Source organism: Quercus robur, chromosome 2 (assembly GCF_932294415.1).
Source record: "Quercus robur chromosome 2, dhQueRobu3.1, whole genome shotgun sequence".
NCBI lineage: Eukaryota > Viridiplantae > Streptophyta > Magnoliopsida > Fagales > Fagaceae > Quercus > Quercus robur.
In genome coordinates, this window is record NC_065535.1 from 49,108,532 (window position 1) to 49,125,988 (window position 17,457).

Below are 17,457 nucleotides of genomic sequence, written 5' to 3' on the forward strand. Positions count from 1 at the left end.
TGCATTTTAGCAATTTTGGAGGATTTTAGGAGTCCTTTGGTCATTTTCAAGTTTTAGGGGCAATTTCATTGTTTTGATTATTGGGTGAGTTGGAGTCTACCCATAATAACTTGTTTAAGTTGGGTTTGGGTTAGATTTAATTAGTTAAATGGATAATAAGGGGTAAATGGGTAATATCCAAACCCTACCCGAAAATTTTGGATAATATCCAAATTCTATCCAACCTTCAAGGAATATAGTACAAATTAGACACAAAGATGCAGGAGCATTTCCAACATGAAATTCTAATTGTAAGTCAAGAATTGTAGTTGATTGTAATAGTTAGTTGCATATGGATGCATAAATGAGTTGTTAAATAGTTAGTTAGAAATAGCTAAGCTTGAACTAGTTGTAATTGTACCTAATTCTATTACTGCAGCTAGTTACAGCAAAACTACCTAGTAAGGCTTTGTTATTTGAGTAGTTAGTAGTATAAATAACCATTGGTACTGTACAGACTAAGAGTACCAGCCTAGCCCCGAGCTTCAGGCCCACTCATTGAATAGTCTCGACCCATCTCTGCCCACTTAACCGAACTGAGATGGGTTTGGCCAAACATTCAAACTAAGTACCCCAAGATATGCCATGATCAAGAGATAATGTCTTGGAGAATCCGCCCGTTGAGCAATAACCGACGTCAGACACAAGTTACTAGGAAGTCATATTAGCAAAAAGAGGTAGGTCCCTTCTGGTCAGCAATATGATATGAAGGGACCTATTGACATGGGGAAGATCCCCTCATCATGATAACCTTACTAAGGGGAGGATATAAATCAGGAATGAGAGGTAGGAATGGGGGTTGAAAATTTTTGAGAAGTGAGACACGAGAGTAGTGAGGAAAAGTATATCTCGGGAAGAAGGAAATCTAGCTCGGATTTCTAGGTAGAAGCTCGGCTGCCTAGTAGTCACCACGACTAAGTTAAAAACCAAAGAGTTGGGTATGAAAGTAACGTTAAGTCTTCATTAGTTACCTGAAGAAACACCTCTTGGACCTCCTATCGTGGGATAAGCCCAACCCAGAGTATAAGTAAATTAGGAGTTCAGGTCCAAAAGCTCAAGGCAGTTAGGAACAGACTACCACAAGTACCATTGGTAGTGATTGTAAAATCAGATTTTGATGAATAAGAATTCTACTTAGCTTTGAATGCTAAATTTCAATAAATACTCTGTGCAGAGTGTAAGGGACATATTTTTATGTAATTGACATATCTTTTGACAAAACACACTTTACTTGTATTTGGATAAATTTAAGTAAGTTCAAGATAATCATTACAAGTGATTACATTGAAGACATGAAGATTACTCAAGAGCTGTTCAAGAAAAGTGCAATCTGCTAGTCTCGATACCTCCTCGACAGAAGCTCAATCCATCGAGATTCATTAAAGCTCGACACATGTCTCGATCTATCGAGTTTACGAGATTTAGGTTATAGCCAGTAACATTTTTATTCTAAAAGACTATTTGTTTATGGATTTGTATAATTCTTATTGGACTAGGAAAACCCAAGGTTTGTGTATACCTATTTGGAATAGAAGAGCCCATTGAACTCTTATTTAAATAAGGAGATGAAAAAAGAAAAACCTAACCCTAGAGAGCTTCATAAGATTTTCTTTTTTGAAACCCTAGCCTCCTCCTACAGAAGAAAGAATTCTTGTTGTGTTTCTTGTACGCCTTTGGGTTCTATAACCAAGCAAAATCTCTCACGCCATCATTAAAGATCTTATTAATGTTTCTATGTGAAGTTGTTGCAAATCAACTATATCAATCAAAGAGTTGCTATGGAGTTAGTTACGTACTGAAATTCGTGCAAATGAATTAATCACGTATTGAGATCCATACATCATTAGTTAGTCACATGCTAAGATTCGTGTATTAAACGGAAAGATTGCCGCTATAATACAAGTCCAATTGGGTATTGGGGTAAGGATTCAATTGTAGGTCAGTATTTTGGGACAGGCAAAAGGGTCTGATAAGATTTCTTATACTTGTAACCGCTTGTGATTGATAATAGTAAATTCTTGAGTGGTGACCCGAAAATCACCCAATGAAATTTTTGCTTTGGAGATTTTCCCCATTCGTAAACAAACCACCATGTTAATTTAATTTCCGCTACATTTAGTTTAGTTGGTAATTTGTTTGTGCTGCCATGCTATTGCATGTAATTGAACTTAATTAATTAACTTGAGTAATTAATTAATTAATTGCAATGGGTCAATTCATTTTAACCCAACACATAGGTGTGTCCACCTATAAAGCCACTCTAATCAACTCTCACTTCTTGCTAAAACCCAAAACCCAAGCCTAAACACATATCCCCCAGCATCACAAAACCTCTAGAAATCTTGAATCATGAAATCAAGCTTTGAAGAACAGATAAAAGTATGCATAGGGAAATGTACATTTCCAAGTTGCAGTTTCGCGTTACAATGTACATTACCTAAGATTCAAAATTGCATTCGAGGAAGCTCCAAAATTTACTTCAAAAAGGGGCAGCATAGGGAAATTCTGCACATATTGATATACACATGCCTAATGTAAATAAACTAAACGGTAAGAAATTGGACCGCCTTGCAAGGCATGTACAAAATTATCTTCTCCCAGATTCTATTTCTTCCAATGTTGTATTTGAATTACGTGCTAGAGTTAACCCCATACATCCATGGATGCTTCTTTCATCATGTGCATTGTCAAGCTGAGGCTGAGCCTCCATGACCTGCACATTGCACCCATTCACAGCATTGACTGCTTGTGTACTTGAACGTGACTCCAACTCCCGAAAGTAAGCATAAGGCCCCCAACCTATAAACAGTATGTACAGAAGCTCAATGATTATAAAACTTACAATCAAGAAGCAAACGTACCACAAATATAAATACAATTGAAAGCCATCTTTCAACTGGCTATTTCAACCACCACCAATCATTTGCTATGAATTTAGAAGACTCGTTTTTTTGAGTAAATTTAGAAGACACGTGCAATGTGCAGAAATACACATTAAAAACTTATGATGCAAATAAATTTCAAGATCACCCTAGTGGCCATGTCGGCATAATATGAAATATGGACCAGACATGCCAGCTTTATATAACTATTAAACAGTTGTCCAACAGAGAAAAAAAAAAAAAAAAACATACTTTATGGCTCATCAGAATCTTCTATAAGCTTTTCTTACTCAATTTTAGTGATAAGAGGATAGGTAATTCAAGGTGCTTAAAGTCATATAGGTCATCTTGATTATTGCATGAATGCGTCTTTCTTACTACAAGATTTTGAAAAAATTATTCAGTGGTATACCCAACTAAGATCTAAGGGTAAATCTCTCTTAAAAAAGAAACACCAAGTTCTCAAGGGCAACCCCCAACATCTTTTCATATTAAGCAGTAGAAGCACTCCAAGAGGATATCATGTTCAATGGGTTTGTTTTATATGATAAATCAATCACCATGCCAACCATAAAGCTAGAGCACACGTGCTGCCTTAAAGAAATTTTTTCTAATCAAAACCAAATTTCAAAACTGTGATTCAAGGCCAAGTCCATGTACACATTAAAATTTCCCTTCAACCTCTATCATTTGTTGCATATGCTGGAAATACACAAAAACATAAATCATATTTTTTTCGTTTCTAATTTGCATGTGGACGGTTTAAGTGGACAGAAATCAGAAAGGGACTTCACAAATTTTGTAAATAGGATACTGCTGTATAGGAAATAAAGATAAAAAAACATAGAAATATTACAAACATATTATAATAACTAAAATCAAACAAGAGTCTGTTAGGGGGTGAGGAAAGGAAGAAGGGATATAATATATATATATATATATATAAGCAGAAATTCTTGTCCCACTCTATCAATTGTTTTCTATTAAAATCTGTGTCATGAATCATCATCCGTGTATGTAGACAAGCAATGCTTTTATTAGCTCTTAAATAAAGACCATTAAAATAGCATCACTATTACAGTTTTTCTCCCTCATTTATAATATAAATAAGCAAGATTACATATTGACTTTGTTTTGTTTCAATAGAGAAAATATGAAGAACAAATTAGGCGGGAGAAAGCTAATTACGTTGTAAATGTAATGCCGACAATCGTATTATTGAAGAATCATCACCTTAAATCATTTTAAAGAAATGTTTTTATTTTTATGTATTTATTTGAAAATTGATTGAAGAAGTTCTATTTGCTCAATAATTTTCCCCTCCATTACATGTTTTTCCATTACTCGGTAATAAATCTTAAAAAAGGTTCTGAAACATGCCGCTAAACAATTTACCAAGACAAAAATGGGTTGTCAAGAATATAAAGGAGGTAGGATGGGCAGTGGGTCAAATCTAGCATAGATTGTATAAGGACGGTAGTTGGAGTTGGCTAATCAATAAGTATAATTATCAAGTAAAATAGCAATGGGGCCTTCCAATACCATTTTAGAAAGTAATAATCTCAAACACCAAAAATAGCCTCATATGATAAGCTTAGGAGCATACCTTCAGCATGATATGGGGGAGGGAAGAACTGTAAATAGCAAAATGTTGCCACTGTGAGCCCTGCAAAAAATGCTCTTCCATTAGTCAAGGAAGTCAAGCATCAAATAGATTGCAAAGTCGTTTATGTGTTTGGAAGTAATTTTTTGCCGAAAGCATATTTGCAGGAAATTGGTTAAAGTATAGTTGTACCTAAAAAAATGGTGCTTTAAAAAGTTTTACATAAGCAAATAAGTAAAATGCTAAAAGAAAAAGACATTGCCAAACAAACACTTAAGTGACAAACTATAGTAGCACAAACCTAGGAGGCCTCCTGCAAACACATCTTGCCAGTGGTGCCAGTAGTCATCCACCCGAGAAACACCAACAAGTGATGCAACAAGTAAAGGAAGGAAAACAAGGCACAATTTTGCAACATGGCCTCTACGGTCAAATACTTTTATTTTTCCAGATAAGTACAGCGATAGAAAGCCTAGACCAGCAAAAGACCCTGCAAAGTAAATCCAGATTTCCTTAAATCAAACAATCTGAAAAGATTTGGTAAACATAGCTCTGCTATCATGTGTTTGACTTAATTTTATTATGTATTTTCTACTTTTGAAATGCTCTTATTTCATAATAGATTCCTTCTTTCTTTTTCCTTCTTTTTTATTTATTTTTACTTATTTATTGATCAACAAGTATAGTCATCAAGTGGCCATGTAGAAGCATTTTCCAATAAATTTACTTTTATTCATAAAAATAAAAATAAAAATAAATAAAAAAAGTGGCCATGTAGAAGCATAGATGAAGCACAGTGCAGCTTACATGAAGTATGGCCACTAGGAAAACTCTTATGTCCTTCCTTTATGACAATCTTGTCTCCATGACATACAACATTTCCCAATGTATCATAAACCTGAGAAGTAATCAATCATCAAGTACCATTAGTAATGAGAAGATATAAATGCACTGCACACACACTCTATGTACTCGTAAAAGCAATATACAAAAACTGCAATTCTGGATGTTAAATTACTGATTATCTCAAAAGCTTAAGCTGTTAGGAAATGGTGAATTTAATCACTTAACCATAAGTCTAACACTCCCCTTCACTTGTGGGCCTAAACTTCCCCCTTAATAAGTGAGGGCCCAACAAATGGGAATTTAATATTTTAAATGGGAGATAGAGTAAAGTCAGGGATCGAACTCAGAATCTCCTGCTCTGATACCATGTTAAATTACTGATTATCCCAAAAACTTAAACTGTTAGGAAATAATGAATTTAATCACTGGACATACATCCTTTCCATCAGGAAAACACCGCCAAAAGAAATCAGGCCGAGGTCGACCAACTGCATCTTTTATAGCATCTGTAATAACCGCTGTGACTAGAACAGAGAATAAGAGACCTGCGCTAAGAAGCAATCTCCAATCATCAAGCTAAACATAACATGAATATTCTTACTAGACAAACCAATATAGGGATATAAGATCTTATTACCTAGTATGGCATGATGAAGATCATAGACATCTCTCCTACGGAAATAAACAATGAGAAAAATTGCAATGGGCAACAGAACTGAATAAATCTAATCATCCAAAAAACAGGAACACAAAAATCCATAATTAGTGTCACCACTCCACTAACATATTTACATTACTAAGGTTTCATCTAGGTTATAATCACAAAGGAAAACTCACAGGAACAGCCCAAACAGGTACTGTGTTACTTTTCAGGGGATATTTGAGGTCAGACATCATATCCTTCCCAACAAAGCGATAAAATGGATGGATTTCATATAAGAAGGCCTCAATCAGCAAAAGAAGCATGAGTATCAGCCAGTCATGCATGTGTGTCCTTGCAACCGTAATTCCGTGGGACCTTACAGTATGTGCACCAAGCTGGACTTCCCTCATTCTTTCCTGTTAGACACAAACTACAATGAGAATTTTGAGTTCTTGGATATCAGATTGTTAGATCTCTTGCTAGGATACAACTGATGATACGTAAGGTCTCTAGGAAGAAAATGACTACAGCACCAAACAAGAGGCAATATCTTAATCAAATGCTGTTGGACATATTTCTATAACATATTCTTGTACATCAATGGTTACCAGGAAAATTTATCATACACATCATACATGTATCCTGCATGTACATATACAAGATTAGTATTTCAAAAGAAAGACAGAATAGTCTGCAGTCCAAAACAATATGATTTGACTTCTGTAAAAGGCTGCGCATAGAACATTGTAGCTATCAATTATCATAATACAAATATGGATGTCCATAATTAAAAAGAAAATCACCTCAAGAAGCACCTAGGTTATATCTCTATGGCACTAAAGATGAAAAACTATAAGAAACAACTGTTATAAAAAAACTGGAGTGACTACTGGAAATAGTATAAAGCCATACTGCAAATTAGCAGCACAAATTTAAGGAATTGATTATAAATAAAATAAAATATTCTAGAAGATCATAAAATTGTAATTTTTATACACACAGTAGGATAAGTTAAACAGATGTAGGGTAGGTAAGAATTTGATAGATGGAAAATACATGCTTATAAAATGGAACCTTAGTCAATTATCTACATGAACTAGAGATCCATATTGATGCCTCATATTTGATCAAACCCTTTCCAAATTTAACATGAATATAAAATCCAGATAATGAGTATCCTTTGATCATTAAGGGGGTGTCTGGTACATGCACTTAAAAACTGAAAACTTGTGTTTGAAAACATGTGTGGAAATACATGTGAGTAAAAAAATGTGTGAAAATATGTGTAATGTTGTTTAAAAACTGAAAACATGTGTTTGAGTAGATATACCAAACGGGGCCTATATACAAGAAAATAGTTCCACCTTCCACTGCTAGCAAACTACCATCCTAGGATCCATCTATACAAAACATGGTACGCTTTTGTTTAGTTCAAATCCTTTGTTGCTCCGGAAATATCCCTTTATTTATCTCAATATTTGCCCTTTTTAGAGGCTAATAATAAATAGTATAAAAATCTTGTATAAGTTTTGAAGTTTTTAGCCAAAATATGACTTTTTATTTTTTTTATTTTTTATTTTTTAATTATGACTTCCCTATCACATTCTAACTCCTAATGAAGCAATGAACAAGCCTATTTCCATCTTTCCATACTGTGGGCTAAGTGGTGTACCATGTGCCTATTCTTGTTCCATGTAATGCACCACACTGATCAACGTTTTAGGTAATTTAAGTATCTAAAAATATAGTAAAAAAATTGAGCAATGCATATGTTACTATGGTTAAGTATCATCATTTATATAAACATTAAATGCAAAAAATAAAAAATCTTTGATGCAAAATTCTGTGTCTAAGATGATGAGCCATATGATGAATTAACACCTGCTGCTAAAAAAAAAAATTATTGAATGCAAGATTTGTAGGAAACTTAATACTCCCTCTGCATAGACAAATGAGCGGCACCAGAAAGATAATCAAGATGATTAACAAGAAAGAGATGACGATAATGTTATACATTTCATCATGTAGTCATTGGATAGGAAGATGATTCCTTTTGGATGGCTCACGTCTGCAGGGCCAATATAAACATTTTGCGTACACAGCAGTACTACAATACCTAGAAAAGTCTTCAATGATGGAAGAAGAAGCCATTCCATAGCCTCATAGATGTAGTGAAGTGTCAAGAGTTTAAAATTATTCAGATGATTAAAGAATCCTATATCACTAAAAGTTCCACTACTTCTTGAATTAGTCCAGAATCCCATATCACTTAAACCATATTTTAATCAGGGAACTAAAAGTTCCACTAGTTCTTGAATAATTCCACCATGCAAAGGCAGATTAGAGTTCTGTTAGCCAAGAGTCACCCATGCTTATTAAAAACAAATATTTATGAAAGAGATAAGAGTACCTCTTTGTTCTTGTATTTTATCAATGGACACTCAATGGGAGAAACCCAATCACTGGTAACTGTAGAAGTCTCCAACCTCTTTCTTGACACATCCTAGATAATCCCAACAAGTCAACCTTCAGAATAAATTTCATGAGAATTCTAAATTCATTTGATTTCATTTTTGGAAGAAAACTCTAAATTCTAAATTCTAAATTCATTTGAGCGGAGCCAGGAATTTTTGTTTGAGGAGGCCAAATTATGGTATTGATATATTAGTCAAGAAAAATTCAAAGAGAACCACAGAGAAATTTGCTTATGTGTGGTTGTGGTGGGGTTTAGGTTTAAGAAGATTTGTGGATTTTGGGGTTTAAAACCATTTTTTAGAAGATGAATTAGGGTTCAAAAGAATAAAAAAAATTACGTGAACAGTGCAGCGCTGTGAACAGTACCCAAAAAAATCCCTACCAACGTAAGACTTACTCATTAATGATAGAAAATCCATGACTTATGGCTCATACCCGAAAATTATATAATTACTTAAATACCCTTTACTCTAGAATAACTAAATAAAATATAAAAAGGATATTCTTTCTTTAACCATGCCATGGTTGTGTCATCAGCATGTTTATGAAGCCGAAGTATCATGACTAAGACATTGTATACACAAAATAGTGACTAATCTATCTTCCTAAATTCTTATGAGTGTGTGTGTATGTATATATATGTGTATGTATTTGGCAATAAACGTGTTCAAAAAACATATCCAAAGAGAACTTAGCATCTTCTTCAAAGTTATGCACAACAATGAAATTTAATTGAATAAAATTTATCTATTATCATCTAGTGAAAGTCTTAACCATTTATATTTCAATATACATTACAAAATTGTCAGTCAAAACTTATTTCACTATTTGAATCCACAGACATTCAGTAATTCAATATGAAAAAGTGGGCAATAGAGAGTATTGCACCTCTTTTTTCTGTGAGAGCATAACTTACATTCTAACTTTTTTTTTTTTTTAAATCCCTTAAGATTTGTTGGGACCTTGGGGGCTACCCTTCCCTATTGGGGCCAGCTCTACCTTTTTTTTTCTTTTTTCAACCAAACCCCAAAAAACTTTAATAGAAGTATTGATTAAGAAAACTTAAAAATTTTGGGACCCATCAACGTAGCTCCACCACTGACATTCAGCACTCTAAACCACACCATACATAAATAACTTAATATGACTTTAAATGAAATTTTGGGCTTGTAACGTAAGTCATTTTTTAAATGGCAATTCAGAAAGTTGCAAATATATCTTCCTTAGCAAATAATTGTGTCTCAACCAAAAAACCGAATCAAACAAGTGGCTGAGGTTGTAGAGGGAAAACTCAATGATTGCACATGCAACTTACCTCGAAACTGATTTACTTCATATACAGAAACTTAAAACTGCAAACAGTTGATACTTGGATCTATAATATACCTATGAAGCAGGCCTAGGATTTATATTTGCTTCTACAGGGATTTTCAAGCACCTTATTTGTACAGCTCTGAAATTAAACCCCAATATGGCATGAACCCAGCAACATACAATGATGAAACATAAAACAGATATCAAATTCAGCAGGAAATAATAGACAGCAAGAAACTACTTTTGAAAGGTTTTACGGCACAATATGCACCATGGTTAATTGATACAACTGATTTACATCTGCAAGCCCCGTATTAGAAAATCATTATAAAGATAACATACCAATCCAATTAAAATCAGTTTCTATAGTTTTATTAGTATTTTTTTAACAAAAAAAAAATACAGAGTGAATAAACTTACATATGAATCATTAACATAATCAACATATGAAAGTAGTATCTGCACGAAAATTAATTTACAATGAACAAGTAACCACCCTCCATGATCAACTAAATTAATCAAACAAGCAAATAGCCTAAACCATAACGAGATACTCCAAAATTGTTCTACATCAATAACTATGAAGATATAAATCAAATGCATCTGAATACAAAGGAAGGCTTCTATGGCTCTAGATAACACTTAATGATGACAAGGGATTCAGCTACTCAACCCAAAGTAACTGGAAGTAGGACTTTGCCAAGTATGATATGGGATCCCCATTAATACAAAGGAACGCATCTACAGCTCTAGATAAGACTTAATGATGAAAAGGGAATCAACTACCCAACTCAAAGTAATTGGTCCGAGTAGGCTTCGCTGAGTTCAATATGAGATACCCTTTAATCATGAGAAAAACATCATGTAAAGCATCAATTTCGGCAAGCATATTAGACAATTAATCGTAAAATGTAGATAATGCATTCACGTTAATAGATTTGAATGTGCTGTGAAAAAATCACATTGAAGTAAAAGTTAACTTCTCTATTAAAGTTCACTCTTGGCCCTAGAAAAAATTTATTTCCTAATTAACTATCAAGTATCAAGTGCATAAGAAATTCAACTTCCAATATATAAACCCAAACACCAACCATGACACCATCGTCTATTTTATTTATGAACAGCTACTCTTATCCAGGATATCAAATCTAAAGCCAAAAATACTATTAACAACTTGATATTATTCAGGATATCAAACCCAAATCCAAAATACTGCTACGAACAACTTGATATTATTCTAGCACTCTATTAATCTTATTGAATCCATCTCCAATTGCTACTAGAATAAGAAAAATGGCAACTATATAAAAAATAAATAAAAAGCCCAAAAAGCATCTTATTTACAAAATTCATTAAAATAAGTTCAAACATCAATTTCACAAAACCCCACTAACCTGAGCGACCCAAAAACGAGAAAGAGATCTCAAATCCCACCAAGGCATTGTGTGAAGCAAACCAAAACCATACAATAACTCAGTTGGTAATTGAGCTTGTTGGCTACTGGGTATCAGATATATATGTACAGGGTGGTGGAAATATCATAGGAAGCTTCGTATAAATTCCACAAGTGGAGAAGTAGGATAAACAACTTGTGTGACGCCAAAATATAAAGAAGATAAAGACAAACATACAAAGAATTAACGAAAACCAAAGAGCTTCATTACCTGAATGAAAGCTCAGAGTTACACTGTGAACTGGAATTAATGAGAATACTTTGTACTGGGACCCAGGTCCAGTTTATTATTGTTTTTCAATTGACTGAGAGCGAGAGATATTGACCTGTGTTCCGCGGCCAAAATGGCCGACCTCTAATTTGACCGACCTCAATACATATTTGGTAGAGGAGTTTGAGTAATGTTGTTTGAATGTTTTGGTGAAAAAATGTATTTTTTTTAGAGAGTTTTAATTTATGGCATCTGTGTTGAAATGTGTGTTTGAACCAGACAACCAAATAGGTCTAATGCAAAATATTTTGAAATATATCAATTTACCACCTTTTTTTTTAACTCAAATTCTTTGAAAAAAATAGTTTTCAAATTAACCTATTGTTTTTATTATTGCATTCCTATTACTATAAAGGAGAGAGGGGAAAAAGTCTTAAACAAATTAATAGTGTTGTATATCCAAAAGGGTTTAACTCTTAGATATCCAAATCAACTGGTAAAGTCTTTGATGGTTGTATAAGAGATCTGGGGTTCAATCTCTACCTACACCAAAAATTGATTGGTGTCTTGGTTTGATGATAAAGAGCTATTATCAAGAGCGGACGTCATAAGTTGAAACTCTTTATAAAAAATAAATAAATAAATAATAAATAATAATAAAAATTTCAATGTGGGATTAACCCACTGTTTTTTATTTTGAGAATACAAAATATCAATTCACAATTATTGTCTGTGAAATTCTACTAAATATAACACAAAATAATATAATAAATTGGTTAAATAGTATCTCCTAAATTGAATGTAGATAGGTGCATGAGATCGTATAACTTAATTATAGTTTGTTACATTCAATATCTTCACATACAAATAAAAATAGTATAAAATGTATGCTTATTAGTTCAGAGAAAAAATAACAGCAAAAATCTAAATAATTTAATTTGTATGGAAAACTAATAAAAGCAAAATTCAATATTGATTCTAATTGAACTCTCTCTCTCTCTCTCTCTCTCTCTCTCTCTCTCTCTCTCTCTCTCTCTCTCTCTCTCTCTCTCTCTCTCTCTCTCTCTCTATATATATATATATATTACCTAGTTAGTAATGGACCGTATATAGTCATGATATATCATATAAATGACTTATATATTTGTATTGTTTGTAGTTATAAAAAAAAAAAAAAAAAAAAAAAAAAAAAAAAATTGTTCATAAATATAAAATCATTCAAACTATCTTTTTCTCTAATTTTATATATAGAGTTAAATATATGATTAGGTTTTTTATGATTTATTTATATTGGACTCCTCGTTTTCTATACTAAATTAACTCATTTGGCATAAAAATTAAAAAACTTAAATTAGATGGGACATGTAATACAAAATTAAACTCTAATTGAAATCCAATTTTTACACTGAATTAACTCACTTTACACAAAAATTTAAAAACTTAGATTAGATGTGACACGTGGTGCAAAATACGACTTTAATTGAATTTCAATTTAAAATTTAATTAGATTTTCTCTTAACTTGACCAATATATATTAGTCTCATCACACACACTCTGCACATGCGATGATGCCTTTTTTTTTTTTTTTTTTTTAAGTTTAATATAATTTTTTAATTTGAATTCATCTATTGTTAGTGAGATTACACAAGAAGATAATTTTAAAAAACTAAAATTTAGGATTTGAAAATGAATAGACTGTTGAGTTAAGTGTTCTAATTTTTAGGAAAAAATGTATCAAACATGCGTGAGATATATATAAATAGAGAGTGTGCTAATTTTTAGGAAAAAAGTTTTTCTGATAGTTTTTTTTTTTTTTTTTTGAATTTTGTTGAGTTACAATTTTAACCCTATTTTTTTATTTTTTAAGAATAATGATTATCTAATTAGTTTAGGGATATTTTTGACATTTTTTGAAACCATAACTAACTTCTTCTTTTTTTTGAAAAGTAACTAACTTTCTAAATTCTAATTTTTTTTTTTTTTTGAAAGAAAACGATAGTAGACTTTATTCAAGTAAATCACTTTGTACAATGGGGAAGAGGAAAGAGAGGCATTCTTCTAACCAAACCATGACCTCCTCATTCTCTTTTGCAGCACTAGCTAAAGCTAATGCAGCACGATTACATCATAAAGGTATATTATGAAAAGAAATAAAAGAAAAACTATCTCTAATTAAACCAATGTCTTCAATGATCCAAGCAGCTTCTAAACATAAGATTTTATCCGAATTCAAGAGGTTCACAAGTTCTGCAAAATTGCATTCCACCATCAACTTATCAAAACTGGTATTTTGACAAAACAAAAGAGCCAGTCTCATCACTGTAGCTACTATACAGAGGGGGTTTAAATTCTTCTACAAACAATGACATGATGTCACTAAAACTTCACCTTTATTGTTCCTTATAAGAAAACCAAAACCCACAAAGGTGTTCTTCTTCAATTGGGAAATTGCTAGATTGAATTTATGGATTGAATCAAAAATTGGGTGCTGCCACTTCATTTTATGCACTTCAGCAACCCGATTATGCTTTTGTTGCAATTCCATAAATTCTAACCTGTAAAGTTCAACCTGAGCCCATAAATCTTTGGATGAAGGAGTTTTATTCTCAAATATCAGCTTGTTTCTGCAGTTCCAAATCATCCATCATGCGATACAAAGAGTGTCAAAATCCAAAGAATTCAAATTGTTTAAGGCAGCCTCCATTGCATCAATAAAACTGATTTGTTGCGTAGCCGAAGACCATTCCAGAAATGAGTTTGCATCCAAACAGATTGTGCAAAAGAGCATTCCAAAGACAGGTGGCTATTTGTCTCATCTTCATCATTGTAGAGGGCACATGAGAAAGAGTTAGAGATCTTCCTATCAAAAAGCTTTGTCCGAGTGGAAAGGCTATCATTGCAAGCTCTCCAAATAAATGATTTAATTTTTGGAGGAATTATTGAAGACCAAATATATAGAATATAGATTCATAAATTAAATTATTGTTTTGTCCACCCATAACAGCTAATAATAAACTTTAACAAAAAAATATATTAATTGTGAAAATATCGTCATCATCACATTTCTATTGAGTTAAACAGATTATTCGACACGTTTGAAGATTGATAGCCACACAACAAGTACACGATATGACGGTTAAAGTCGGATAACAATTCACAACATCACTGATTCTTTCCCATTACTATTAGACTAGTATCCTAAGAACTAAAATATAAATAAATAAATAAAAGAAGACTAGTCAATAATAGTCACAAGAGATATACTTCTTTTATTTCGACCAAAAAACTTATTTTAAAAAATCATTTTTGCTTTTTTATTTTTTTTATTTTTTATGTTTAATAGTATTTTCTTTATATATTAAGAGGATTCAGAAAATTAGTTATGATTTCAGAGAATGTCAAAAATACCCATAATCTAATTAGATAATCATTATTCTTAAAATATATATATATATATATATATATATATATGGTTAAAATTGTAATTCAACAAATTCAAAAAAAAAAAAATACTAGAAAAATTATTTTCCTAAAAATTAGCACACGCTCTTTCTCCATCACACGAGCTTTGCTTGTGCGATGAAGCTTTTTTTCTTGGTCTAGTGTCATAATTTTTATAAAAAAATTTGGATAAGTTTATTTTGAAGATATGGATTAGCAGGAAAGTGTCCTATTTTGTAAGCATTTTAAGTGGAGTTAGAGATATATTTTTACCTGGTTGTCCTCAAGTTTTTTCCCTGTTAAACGTAAGGTTTAGAGCTATTTTTGAATCACATAAAAATCTAGTTCAAAGAGGAGAATCTTCTTATAAATAGTATAGATATTTTATGCTCATTTGATACATTTTTTCTTAAAAACTAGCACATACTAAACGTAGTAGTTTACTCATTTTGAAATCCTAAATTTTAGTTTCTTAAAAATCCTTTCCTATGTAAGTTAATTTACTAAAAATAGATAAATTTGAAAAATTACATTAAACTCAAAAAAAAAAAAAAAAAAAAAAAAAAAAAAAAAAAAAAGAGTCTCATCACACATGCGGAGCGTGTTTGATGAGGCTAGTAAAAATATTAAAGAAAAAACAATCTTTGGTCAACCAAAAATCCTATTAAAAATATGACTTAATTATTTTTAAAAAAAATTTATTCGAAAACCAATTCTATCTCACACCACACTAGATAAAGGAAGTTTAGAGATAATATGAAACTACTGAAAACAATTTTATATCATTTTGAGGTTATTGATCATAGAAAAATGAGATAGTTTTCCAAAAAAATACTTTTTGAAAAATGTCTCAATTTTTAGAAAACAGAAATAAACCAAAGAAAGGTAAGCAATTTTTTTTTATTATATATATATATATATATATATATATATGTATATATACCCACAGGTTTTTTTTAACTATATATATATATATATATATATATAAAACCCAACCCTCCCGAGGCTTTAACCAGGTCCCCCCATACACTTAGTGAATAGGAAGGTGCCATCTAGACTAATGAGTCTGATGATTATAGCCATAGGCTGAATACAATTGTATCTATTAAAAATATATATATATATTAATAAGTTCCTAAAAAAATTAATGATAAAATTATTATCAATTATATTATAAAAATTTTATAAATTGATCTTAAAATAAATATTATTAAATATTGCATCACTATAATAATAAATAAATTTTTAATTGTTTTGCATTTATAATTTAAATACTTCACAAGGTTTGAATAATATAGAGTGAAATGTCGTTCACGTAAATATCATTTCAATTTACGCCATACATTGTCATCACAAATTTGATCAACCTATTATTCTCATGCGTGACTATTACTACCTTTCACATTATTACCACCATCACTATTGTTTATTCCACAGTTATTAAAACTGAACTGGTCTAACTGGTGGAACTAGTAACCAAGTGAACCAATACCTAAGTCGACTCAATTGTTTAATTGGACCACTTATGCCATTGAACTAGTAAAAGCCAATAATATCTAATGAGTTTTTTGTAACTCGTGCAACTTAGACTGATTGTTTTCACCCAATTGGTTTTGCATTCAATACCTGTATAGGTCCATCATAATACTTTCTTCTGATTTAAGAACGTAGTAGAAATACAAAAATTTTAAAATGAAATTGATGCTGGAGTTTGGAATTTTCAGTGAAGATATATAGAACTTACAGTAGCTCAGATCTTCATTTATTGGATTAGAACAGGTAGTGTAATATGCAAAATATACATAAAATGTGACTTTGGAGATTGAGATATACTTTTGTTCTTAGAATTGTATGACATAAAATATATTTTATATATCGCTAGACTAGATGTTTAGACTTCAAAGTCTTCAGACTTAGTTTTATTAATAATTCAAGTATGCTTATTTTTTTCAATTTAAATATTTATTTTTGAGATTTTTCAAACTTATTTTTATACTTTATCTTATTCTACAGTTTGACCAATGGCCCATTAGTTGAACCAGTAGCAGCCTAGTGATCAAGTTCCTAAACTAGGTTGCCATCTGGTCCATGTTTAATAATTATTGTGTCTCCTTAAAGTCATTTATTATAACCACGCCATAGCCTACCTCTGTTGACAATATAATATCATGGGTTTCAGTTACGTCAACTGGTTTATCTATTATTGTCGAATAAAAGATCTAGGATTTTAACCACACCTACACCACAAATTGATTAGTGTCTTAGCATAACGATAAAAAAGTAATCATTATGGAGTGATTTCAATAGGTTGAAATTCAATATATATATATATATATATATATATATATATATATATATAAACAAACAAAAAAACTTACAAACAAATAGCACAACATCATCACTCACACCATCATCTGAGTTCCAATTAGCTTAACTTGATAAAATCTCTTGTCGTTGAATAAAAGATTTGTGGTTCAAACTCTATTTGCATAAAAAAAATAATAATAAATAAATAAAATAATTGGTGTCTTGACCTAATGATAAAAAGCA

At 31.5% G+C, this 17,457-nt stretch overlaps 1 protein-coding gene across 4 annotated transcripts; it reads right to left on the reverse strand.

The window, feature by feature from the left end:
- Positions 1 to 2,400: 2,400 nt before the first annotated feature.
- Positions 2,401 to 11,582, reverse strand: LOC126713843 (putative lipid phosphate phosphatase 3, chloroplastic). Of its 4 annotated transcripts, none has more exons than XM_050413731.1 (9): positions 11,197 to 11,460; positions 8,424 to 8,516; positions 6,208 to 6,429; positions 6,008 to 6,095; positions 5,806 to 5,915; positions 5,332 to 5,422; positions 4,826 to 5,014; positions 4,528 to 4,587; positions 2,401 to 2,838 (listed from the first exon to the last, which is right to left on the reverse strand). In XM_050413731.1, exons 1-9 carry the CDS (start codon positions 11,242 to 11,244, stop codon positions 2,627 to 2,629), a joined length of 1,113 nt encoding a protein of 370 aa, XP_050269688.1. In that variant the 5' UTR covers positions 11,245 to 11,460; the 3' UTR covers positions 2,401 to 2,626. The 4 variants fall into 4 exon arrangements, with proteins under 4 accessions (XP_050269688.1, XP_050269690.1, XP_050269691.1 ...); XM_050413733.1 differs by having other exon boundaries at positions 8,424 to 8,539; XM_050413734.1 differs by lacking the exons at positions 8,424 to 8,516; positions 11,197 to 11,460 and adding an exon at positions 11,467 to 11,582.
- Positions 11,583 to 17,457: the final 5,875 nt, after the last annotated feature.

Coding starts and splice junctions, on each gene's coding strand:
- LOC126713843 (XM_050413731.1), bottom strand. CDS start 11,244: ATGCCTTGGTGGGATTTGAGATCTCTTTCTCGTTTTTGGGTCGCTCAG. Junction 5,015..5,331: donor TCCTAGTGGCCATACTTCAT/GTAAGCTGCACT, acceptor TTTACTTTGCAG/GGTCTTTTGCTGGTCTAGGC. Junction 4,588..4,825: donor GTTTGCAGGAGGCCTCCTAG/GTTTGTGCTACT, acceptor CATTTTTTGCAG/GGCTCACAGTGGCAACATTT.